The following is a 12,234-nucleotide window of genomic DNA, read 5'->3' as shown; positions in this document are numbered from 1 at the left end:
GTCAAATTTTAAAAATATGAGAAAAGTTTTGAAACACAAGGTACATATACATATACTAATTTATGGACATATGTTTTCTAGACAATAAAATCTTTTGTTCTTCCCCGTTGTTGATAAAAAGCGTCAAAATTTCGTCTCCAGTTAATGAACATGTTTTTTATGTTTAATATCTTTATTTTGTCATTCTGTTTGTTTTGCTCGTGACAGCTGTTGACATTTTAGTCTTTCAGAGATCCTGTTCAAAGTCTACGGTGTTGTGACAGGAAATTCGTATGAAATAAATTTCTTGAATTCACGGAATAATTTATTTATACACTGCGCTGAAAAAATAATCCTTTAATTACTCACGATCGCTTTTGCTTCAAAGAAAATGATCCATGAATATGTACATACGTATGACAATACGCTCGTGACATTTCAGTGATTATCTCTGTACATCTGCATAATTAATATAACCAATTGTAACGTTCGCTCGCATATGTTGGCTTATCAAGATTGCAGAGCAACCCTCATTTGTATGAATCACGAAACATACATTTCTTGCAGGATTTAGACACCGTAGTTTCCCCCCCCCCCCCCACAATGCCTTATGGTACTTCAATGTTATACTATGATTTAAAATCATATTAACATTTAGATTAAATTACAAAAAGCTTTTTTATTTAAATTTTGATCTCATATGCGATGAGGAAAATAATAAATACGTTCAGATATATCATAAAGTTTAGTCTAGACGTGCCAGAATTTCATATAAGTGAAAGTTTGAATACGAATATACTACATACCATTGGTAGACCGCATGTATTAAAATTTCAGCGGATGCTTCGGAGAGCAGTTGCTCTCATTGCTAGGGAAACACTTTAATTATGATAATGTGCAAGCGGATGGTGTGGGTATTTATGACTGGTCTTTCGGGAGCTAGGGTGCTCTGACCCTTCCCAATTTAGGGTTCGCAACTTAAATATTGGATAATTAAGAATAATTTGCTCCACCATATACTACACGTATAATAAAGTTTATTAACAGAATTATAAAATGAAAATTCAAAAGTAATTTTGTAGAATTATATTTGGGATGGATTTTTTATGGGCACAATGAATTTCATACGACTATTCTTATGATACAAAATTTAACGTACTGTATCGAAGATATCATTGTTTTATATAAACCTAAGAGTACATAACCTAGCTAACTATACAAAATGGAACGTTTTTAAAAAATATTATAGTACCACTAGATTGTAAATATACCAGATTGGGTTGTTTTAAATTTAAAACTGTATATGTATATATGTATATGCCGGAAAATCAAATACATATTTATTTAACTGTGTTTGTATATGTATTAGATTTATATAAATGACAAATGGCAAAATTCGTTGGAGTGTGGATTAGAAAACAGTCATCAGTTTTTATTTCTAATCCGTCAAAATACCTAAAGACGAGCTTTTTTTTTAGAAAATATATAAAATGTTATTTACATATCTTATAAGGCAAATATATTTTCGATTACAATGTATAATAAATTAAATACAAACATAATCTAAATTCATTCGGTTTTAAGACAAATATATATCTAAATACATATGTAGTACATATGTTTATTTAATATATATGTATGTATGAGCCGTTATATTTAAAAGTGGCTTAAGTTCACTTTTCTTCATTTTGAGAAATATCTCGCAAAACATTAAATATGATGTTGTGCCTTGTATAATATTTAAAAACACTAGTGACCTCTAATATGTATAGTATGCTTTTCCGAGATTCTGAATATACATAGTAGTTAAAATAATTTGTGAATAAAGTGAAATTAAAATAGTGGTTTTGGAACTGAAAATTGGACTTCCACCGCTTTCAAATATAACGACTTATACTATGTATGTATGTATGTACATATATACATATGTATTTTTTCGGTCATTTTGGCCTTCTTATATTTCATAAAATTCGTAAATGTTTGGGTAATTTTTGTTTTCAGATTAAAAGAAGCTTTCAACGACTTTTATTTTCAAAATAATTACGAAAAAAAGAAAACAATTTTGATTTTCTGAAATTAACGCTTCCCCATACAAACACCCATTTCGAACGCGGCGCATTTTGTATGAGGATTCTCGAAAGAAACAACGACTTTGATTTCTCGTTTATCAGACAAAACTTTTAGACCCAAATAAACTTCAATAAGTGAATATTAATCGTTTATTTTTTCTAAATTATAAAAAAAAATCGAGACTTTTCTCGAAAAAGAGATATAAGAAAATTCTTCCTTGATACGATGAAAGTTTTCTACTAGGTCGATGAAAATCCAAAATTCGCAATTTTCTCCCAGTCTAATGTACAATGTAGACTGCCCAAATCTTCATTTCCACAATACAACTAAAAATAAATAAAAATACACTACAGAAAATATAAAAATAGAATAAAAATGAAAAATTTATATGGATATACTATTTTTTTATTTTTAAATGCTTTTTATTATTACTAAATTATGTTCACAATACATCTTATATTTATTTCAATGGCTACTGATCGATTAATGATTTTCTATTTTACAATTTTAATTTAATTTTGTTAGTCATCATAATATTATTATATTATTCTAATGTTAATGTACAGCATAATAAGAAAAAGAGCTTAAAAACCTATTTACAATTCTTATAAATGATCATAATACCATCTAATACATAATATTAATTAAAAACTCTCTAAAGTTGACGATCTAAAGCAGATTGTGTTTAGGTAATCTGTGTTTATACCTGAAGGATATAGACATTTTGTTGTAATCACCGAGACTCTTCACAAGTGTGTTAGTATGGTTATTAGTTATTCTGTCATATAATCTAACGGTTAGTTTGTTAGTAATATTTGTAACTAACGGAATATTATTTACGGCATGCAGTTTTTTCAAGTTTGTATATTATATATGTTTGTATATATCAAAGAAAAATATCAAAGAACCGTGCTTACAAAATTTACAACGTTTTACAGACAACAAGTATAAATATATATATATATATATATATATATATATATATATATATATATATATATATATATATATATATATATATATATATATATATATATATATATATATATATATATATATATATATTTATATATATATATATATATGTATATATATATATATATATATATATATATATATATATATATATATATATATATATATATATATATATATACAGTGATATTCCAATGCCAGAGGGTTCGTTCGTGGATAGAGTTGTTATTTTTCAAAAAGCGTTGCATTGAAATCGTCCAATATCAATTGCGTTGTGAAACAGAAGAGCTTTGTGCGAAGCCTGGAAACGTGCTTGGTTTCTCCCAGGCAGATTATGATTTTCAGCCCGTGTATTTGAGTATTGTGTCCGAAACACCTCTTTGTTTTGTTTGAGTTTATCAGACCGTGTGCTTTCGAAGTTTGACATAGTCTAGTCTTAGCAAGATTATCTCCGCCAAACGAGCCTCGCCCCTCGTTTTCTCCGCGTTGTGGTAGGAAAATTTACTAGGGTATATATTTGCTTTTAATTAGCACGTGATCTCTGGAAACGAAACCCAAGAACCACAAACGCGAATAACGTCATACATAACGATTACAATTTAATATACAACGTATCCCGCAACCCAAGGATCGACGAAACGCGGTGAGCATGAGTAAGGATTAACCGTTAGAGATGTGCTTTCGATGCATATGTCAATATACTTTTACATATACAATATATATATATATATATATATATATATATATATATATATATATATATATATATATATATATATATATATTTTTTTTTTTTTTTTTTTTTATTGTTACAAATCAATATACACTCGTCATTACAGATCGCTCCAATGCGACGGGTGTACGTTAACGAAATACAGAATACATAAACAATCAGAAATCAGAAATACAGTAATACATATACAATCAGAATATATAGCATATAATAATTAATCAGAAATAATAATCATAGAGACATCTATGGATTATTTTTAGTTTTTTATTTTGTGTACAATTTTTATACATGTAATAAATACGAAATTATAGAGATGTCAATAGAGATATCTATATATTTCAGATTACTGTGCATAGTTATTACAAATTATACACAGGCAGATTTTTGTGACAACAGGAATAGATCTAATACCAATTTTCAGGAACCGTTTCAGCAATGATCAGATAAAATTGGCAAACTCTGATAGAGAAACGATCGATTTGGAGTCACAAAATCCCCAAATCTAACCAGCAGTTTGACGAGGACTCGAACCTTCGACCTCAGTGGTGCTAAATATATACGCTACCATTAAGCCAAACTGCTGGTTATATATGTACATATATGTACTTATAATGTAATACAGCGGTTCCCAACCTTTTTTGACTCGCGTACCACTTGGTTACCATTACGCTAAATTGTACCACCATATAAAAATAATTGTATTTCTTATATTAAGTGTAATTATATAGTAGGGAATGTAAATACACAATGGATCTGTTTTGTTAAAAAAAATAATAAACTAATAAAATAAAAAAAGTTATTTGAATCACAATTATAATATGCACAAAGATTTATATATGTATCTACTATTTTGTCATAATTCTTTTATCGATAAATGATTTTAATAAAAACACAAAATTAAAAAGGACATATGATATATTTTCTTTTCTTAAGTAAATCTTACAAAATAAATTTAATGAGATTTTTGTGCTTGTTTCGAGGCACGATTTTTATAATTCGGTTTAATGATGCGAGATATTCCCTTTAGTCTGAAGCTGCATTCAATCTATTTATTATATATTTGTCTTTTATAAACGGTATTAATTGCCGGATTTTCGATCATCGACTGTACATATTGACGTCAACTATGGTTAGTTAAGATAATTTTTATTAATTATATAAAAAATATTTCTATTTATGATTGTAAATCATTCATTCTTGCATGTCCGACATTGTTGATTTTTTTTCGCGTACCACAGGTTGGGAACGGAATATTATTTATGACATGCAGTTTGTATATATGGGTGTGTTATAAATTATTTTCATGGATTTATTTTGTATTATTTGGAGCTTGGAAAGGTTTTTCAATATAATTTAGAACCGTCAAATTTGATATACGATTTTACTGCATTGTATCTTAGAGGCGTATTTGTCTTTTGCAAGCACTTGAATTTCGGGATAAAAAGGCCCCCTTTATAAATTAAATACCCGAGGAACGCTGGGCAAATGTGTTTATTATTTAAGTAATTTAACTATCCATTTTAGTACTGGAAATTATGTATATTTTCGAATCAAAACACTTTTCATACTATAATATGCATCTTTGTGCAAATTTAAATTGAAAATATTTAATTTTTTACTGTTTTTTTTTACAGAATACTAGTACGAGCCATAAGTTACACGGTGCATGGTCTGATACCAGCGTCTTGCGTCTTTGCTGACAGATACAATCGCGAAGAAGTGGTCAGGTCATTGGGGAAGGAGGTCAACATCAGCCCACCCCTGATACTGGGACAACTGCCGGACACTCCCGAGGAACTGCTCAAATTGGACCAAGTAAGTCACTTACTCACACACTCGAATTCAAAATTCAAAGAGAAAGAGAGAGCCTCTTGCGGAGTCGTTGTAATTGAATATTTGCACTCAGACGTTTCGCCCCCACCGAAATTCTGGGCTATGCTAATATTCAATTATAATGTAATTGAGCTCAGGTTTCGTTCAACAACGTAATTAAATGTGCGCTCGTGCCGTTTTGCCGTTGCAAGTAATTAATTTTGAATTGCGTCACGCATTTGGCATCGCAATTAAGCTTGCCGGTATATTATTATATGTATGGGGGTTGAAGAACGCGCGCGCCGCGGTTTAGGATACGCTGAAAAGAGATTCCACACACCCCCCCCCTCTCTCCACCCTCCCCTTGGGATAAATTAGGCACTAGACTTGTTTTATTGAAACAACTCGAGAGTTATAAAATATATTTTATATTAATGAGGGTGACCCTGTGTTAAGGTTCGTTCATGGCACTAGGTAGACTTTAATTTTGTATTTTGTGTATGATATGTGTGTGTGTGTGTTCGTTGTGAATCTCCCTTGATAATTTGTCATAGGTTAATTTGTTTATTTAAAGTGGTCAAATGCATTCAAATTAAAACATGAATTTTATCAATTTAAAAACGTTAAAAGAAAGTCGTGTATAAATAAATATCAACCGAATTTGTGAGTACATTTTCAATATTAAATTTTAATTAGTGAGAAAATCAAATGAATGCATATGTTTCAATTATTCTTATTATTATTATATTATAATCATTGTTTTACGCGTTAAAATAAATATATAGATATTCTTTAACAGCCGAGAATTATAAGATATCAGTTCTGTAGGAAACTTTTGTAGATATTGATTTAAAATGTATTTAAAATTTGTATAAACAAACTAGTGTTGGGCCCGTTGAAATTTCAATGGGTGGTTTCGGAATCTAATTAATACAAGATTTAAAATTAAGTTACATACAATACGTATAATAATAACTAATCAGAATTGGAACTTAAATCTAAACAGCAATTAGGAATTGGAACTGAAATAGGAATCGGAATCGGTAGAGAACCGAAATTGGGAATAATAACTGAAACAGGAATCGAAATCGGAACCGAAACTTTAACTAAAATTTATTTTTTTAAATCTCCATATTTTTCCACGCACCCACACATACATACATCCCGTCCGTTTATATATATATATATATATATATATATATATATATATATATATATATATATATATATATATATATATATATATTTATATATATATATATATATATATATATATATATATATATATATATTTTATTATATTATAAATCGTTTAAAAATTGTGCAATTCTTGGCCACACAAAAAGTAATAACGAAACTTGAAAAAATATCTAAATTAAATTAAATTAATTCTTAGTTGGAATATTTTGACAGTTTATAAATATGTACATGCATCATCATTATCTACAGCCATTTGCCATCCACTGCTAGATAAAGGCCTCTCCAACACGCTTCCACTTGTGTCTATTTTGAGCAACTCTCATCCATCTCACTCCACACACTTTCCTAATTTGGTCTACCCATCTTCCCTGGAGTCTTCCTTTTGCCCTTTTGCATTCTGTCGGGTACCATTCTATCATTTTTTTTGTCCACCTTTTGTCCATTCTTCTACCCACGTGGCACACCCATTGCAATTTCAATTTCTTCACTCTATCTACTATATCTACAACCCTTGTCATACTTCTCACCCATATATTCCATTTCCTGTATTTCTTCGTTATGCCGATCATAGAACGTTCCATACTTCAAGTATGTACATACATATTTATGTGGATATAAGAATTATAATTTTTATATCGTAATTTTAACTAAAGATTTAAAAAAATGGTTTTTTGGTGAAATTATTCGTCTAAAAAACGCCATATATAATATGTATATACATATGTATAAACCAAAAAAAAATCATATTGTATGCAAAATAGTTTATTTTTTAATAAATAGTAGATTAACCTACATGTACATACATATGTAATATAAAAGTTAAATGCAGATCCTTCCATGTACAATAGAATATAATACATTTGGGAGTTTATTTTTTTTCTTTTACGGTTCGAGAGTCGAATAAAAGAATAAATCTTGAAGGATCTTTCCTTTGGCGAGCACGTCGGTTTTATACTAATTGTATTAGAAAAGTTTTGTTTTAACACCATCTCGTGCTAAAACTCTGTCTAATAAGATATAACATCCAACTAGACAACTTTTTGACACGCACTTTAGTACATGGACATCTTTAAGACTGTATATTATAAATTTAAATGAAACATTACAATGAATAATACAGTATATGCTGTTGTAATGTTGTAATTTTAATTACTATACAATATATTTAATTAAAATTCAACAACGAGTCTCTCTAATTCGACAAAATAACCATCACGAGTATCGTACGGTGGAAAAGAGGTATAGAACCCCTCGTTTGAAAATTAACATGATGAGACACTCAAGAAAATGTCAACATTCGAGTGTTCAATATGAGCCGCTTGGGTTTTGTTATTTTTGACGGCTTAATTTTATAACAGGCGACCCCTACCCGTCATCCACTTACAAACGAGTTCAAATAATAACTGTATAACGTGCCTACGATATAAAACAACCAGGTGTTGAGAATAAGCACACATTGTATTTCTTTTCGTTTGATTCGAAACTTTCCCGTGCTTCTCTTTATTTGTCGATAAAAGCTCGGCGCAAAGCTTTCAATCCGATTCGTGCTCGTTTCACACCTTCGCAAGATCGATCTCAGAACAAATGTTCTTAAATGAAATTTTTTATTTCTCCGGACGTAAAATATTGTGCAAACTTTGTAGATCTCCAGTACAACTTTGCTGACGGGTGAAGGAATAGTACAAGTTAAAAAAAAATAGAAAATCGAGTGCAAACATATGTACACGGCACGGGGATATTTCTACGTATGAATGTTTTCCGAGGGATGCGTGCTCGGATTACCTCGAAAGCCTTCGTGGGATGCGATACAACACGTTTTTCAATCATATCTATTCTTCAATCTGTCTATCGTAAGTCTTTCTACGAAGGGTCTTCAACGAGGGGGTAGGATTTTCCCGATTTCCATACGCGCGCTTTTCCAGCGGGGAGAACGCAATGAAAAGCCACGTCTATTTAATTCTCGATGCGTAATAAGCTTACTCTGCCATCTGGGAAATACATACCTTATCCGCTGAAACTTGATTTCTACTACTTTCGATTATTAATATGTAGATATGTATGCCGGGTGGGTTTTCCACACACTATAAATATATACATATACATATACATATATTTCATAATTAAATACTCGGAATATATTATCAAACTGTCGTGTCGTTTGACATGTAATTAAAATGGTCATATATTAAACTAAAGCGCTATAGCTTGTTTTACAATATGAAATGTGTGCGTTTGAATGATGACGATATTAAAACATTAATATGTACACACAAGTAAATTTCGAATGTAAAATTAAGATTAATTATGATGAAATAGAGATAAAGACTTATATACATATACATACATACATAAATATAAAAATACACATATATACATATACATACACATACACCTACACATATATATATTCATATATACATACATATACATATATATACATATACATATACACATACAATACATACATCCATATACATACAAACATTATACATGCATATACACATAAACACATAAATCATTACAATTAGTTATTGAGTTCAATTGACTCATATTAAATAGTTCTGACATAAAAATTAATTCATTAGGAACAAAATTCAAACTCCTAGGATTAAAATCACCCAAGATCATGACTTTCCTGCCAGCCAAAACACTAAAATTATTTTGCAATATTGAAAAAAATGAATTTGTAATAAGAGGAGATTCATTCGGAGGAAAATACAGTACACATACTAAAATAGAAAAATTCTTTAAGAGAAGTTCAACCCAAATATGTTCACCGATGGTATTGAGCTGATCAAAAAGGCGAACAGATTGAAAACTAGCAGCTTGTACAGCGAGAAGAACTCTGCTGCAACGATCCCTCCAAAATACTAAATAGCGGTCATCGAAAAGTTCACCATTTAAGACAGAATCGCAAATCCAAGTTTCAGAAAAAGCAATCAAGTCATGATCTTGAGCAAGAACAGCAGATAAACAAATGTCGGTCTTTGAATTAAGTCCCCTTACATTTTGGTAGTAAACATTTAAGGACTCACAAAGGCGCACCCGTTCCTTTCGGGTCTTATTAAATTGCGGCCTGTCTTCCGAAAAAGCCACCGACGCAACCCGACTCCCCGCGGCCAAAAAGCAGGATCAAAAACCACAGAAAAGTCAGCTGTGCAGACTCCTATTTTGAATGAAGCATAACTGCCCCTAGCTGATAGTGATTGAAGTCATTTAAGTCTATACACCAAAAAAAGTTTCCTTTATACAGGTTTTTCATTCCAAATTTACCCTTTTTCATTTCAAATAAAACCTTTTTCATTTCAAATTCACCCTTTTTCAATGTCAATTTGAAATGAAAAAGGGTGGGTCAATTTGAAATAAAAATGGTTTTATTTGAAATGAAAAAGGGTCAATTTGAAATGAATAATATATCTTCATTCCAATTCAAATTACAAATGAAAAAGGGTCAATTTGGAATGAAAAACTTGTATCATCATTATGGCCATTGTCTTGTGAATTTATTATTATAAGTAGTGTTGTGCCCGTTGATTTAAATGAATGACTTCGGAAAGGAATTGATATACGAATTATTCGATGCGGTGCAAACGATCGAAAAGCGCCAGACAGACTGAACCACAGATTAACGACACGTGTACCTTATGCGTGCGCACTGCTCGCACTTACACTAAGCGAAATCTACCCGAAGTCCCGACATACCTACCCTGTATACGTTCTGTGCTTTTGATACTTTAGTTCCGAATTTTTCCTTATTAAATTATTAAAAACTCGCCAGAAAGATCCAACTCAATTTTAATAATTACCATTTTAATAATTGCATATGTGCACATCGAAAGGTTACTCGTCATCTGATGTGCAATTTTTCATTCGTGAAGTCGAGAATTGCGCTTAAAGCAGCCATCCAGTTAATCTGTGGTTCAATCTGTCTGGCGCTTTTCGATCGTTTGCACCAAACCTGAATTATTATAGTACGGCGAGCGTTATCTCAGACATATAGACAGACAGATACACAGATGGAATAGCGCTATTATATATATGATAGTATCGAAATTACAGGGATACACACAAAATTTCATATACTTGCTGTGACAAAAGTGAGTATTGGAATCATAAGTCATACATATGTATTTTTTTTTTTCAGTGAATTTGATTTGTTATTGCTTTAAAATATTAATTATCTAGCGAGTCTTAGAAGTCAAAAATATCAATTTTCCTCGAGCTTATATGTATGTACATATATCGATTCGGCCAGTTTTATATTTTACTAAGTTTAAAAGGATTGATTTTCAATCTCAATATTTTTTTTTATCCAAACTTATTAATTCGAGTGGTAAATTATTTTAAATTAATTACGAAATAAAGTTAAATATCGTAGCATATTAAATCTTTCTTTATATAAAATCTTCTACCTTCGAAATGACTATATTCAAATAAAAAATTGTATTTTGAAAAGTTTTTTTGTGTCACAATAAATCATTTTAAAATAAAAATACTGCTTGTCGTTGCTCTTAAGCGAGTGTTCGAACATTTCACATGAACAATTTATTTACATTGACGTATATTTCCGTCGAAATTTCAACATCAAAAACTATACTTTATTTAGAAATTCTGACGTTAAAAAATATATAAAAAAAACTGTAGAACGACCTTTTTATCCGTCTTCGTCTTGATCCGTATTACTATTGACGGTGTTAGGGTCAAACGAGAAGTTTTTCCGAGAGCATGATCCCCAACCCCCAAAACCCCACCCACGGACTTCATACGAAAGAAATAATAATGTATTGAAAACGACCACGTATTTACTTGTTGTTCGTCAATTTTTCTGTCCATTTTCATTCCATCCACTCTGTGTTATTGGATGCGTTTTTGTAAGCGGAACGAAGTGAGCACTTTTGACAATGAGAGCCATTTGGACCCTACCAGCATCTCACTCTATCCTCGATCCGATACCATACGATGAAAAGGGACGCACAAACATTGCCCATTTTCATAATAGCATCTCGAGACATTCTTCGGTGGGGTTTCATATTGTGTAACGCGGGTAAGAAAAACCATCGATGGCTATTTTATACATCCATTCGATTGTTCGACATATAAAGTTTGAGAAATATCACCTTCACCCCATACGTATCTATTGGTTATATTGGGTACGGTATCTACATACATATGCAGCTATTCCTTTCTTCACATTTCTGCAATGCTGAAATGTAGTGTCAATTTCGATCGTATGTCTGGAATGGTTGGTCTACTTATCGTACCAGGTACCTACAGGTTCATTTCAGTCTCACTGTCTCGGCTCTCGCGTGTCTGTTAAATTAATAAATACTGACTCTAACAACGTAATCGTAAATAAATAGGGCCAACCCTTACTTAATCTTACCTAACCTGACCCTTAAATAAATAAGTGTTGGCTGCTAAGATCTAAGATGGGCGACGCGCTATCATCCAACTGTCAAAAATTA

At 30.9% G+C, this 12,234-nt stretch overlaps 1 protein-coding gene across 1 annotated transcript in view; it reads left to right on the top strand.

The window, feature by feature from the left end:
- rsh (Rap GTPase activating protein radish) overlaps positions 1-12,234 on the top strand; it is a 126,539-nt gene that overhangs the window by 67,486 nt on the left and 46,819 nt on the right. The window contains exon 7 of the mRNA XM_077432355.1: positions 5,392-5,572. Coding sequence (XP_077288481.1) covers positions 5,392-5,572 — 181 coding nt within the window. The remainder of the gene's footprint in view (positions 1-5,391; positions 5,573-12,234) is intronic.

This window comes from Arctopsyche grandis, chromosome 6 (assembly GCF_051622035.1).
Source record: "Arctopsyche grandis isolate Sample6627 chromosome 6, ASM5162203v2, whole genome shotgun sequence".
Taxonomy (NCBI): Eukaryota; Metazoa; Arthropoda; class Insecta; order Trichoptera; family Hydropsychidae; genus Arctopsyche; species Arctopsyche grandis.
Note: the sequence above shows the minus strand (reverse complement) of the source record. Positions and strands in the feature narration are given on the sequence as shown.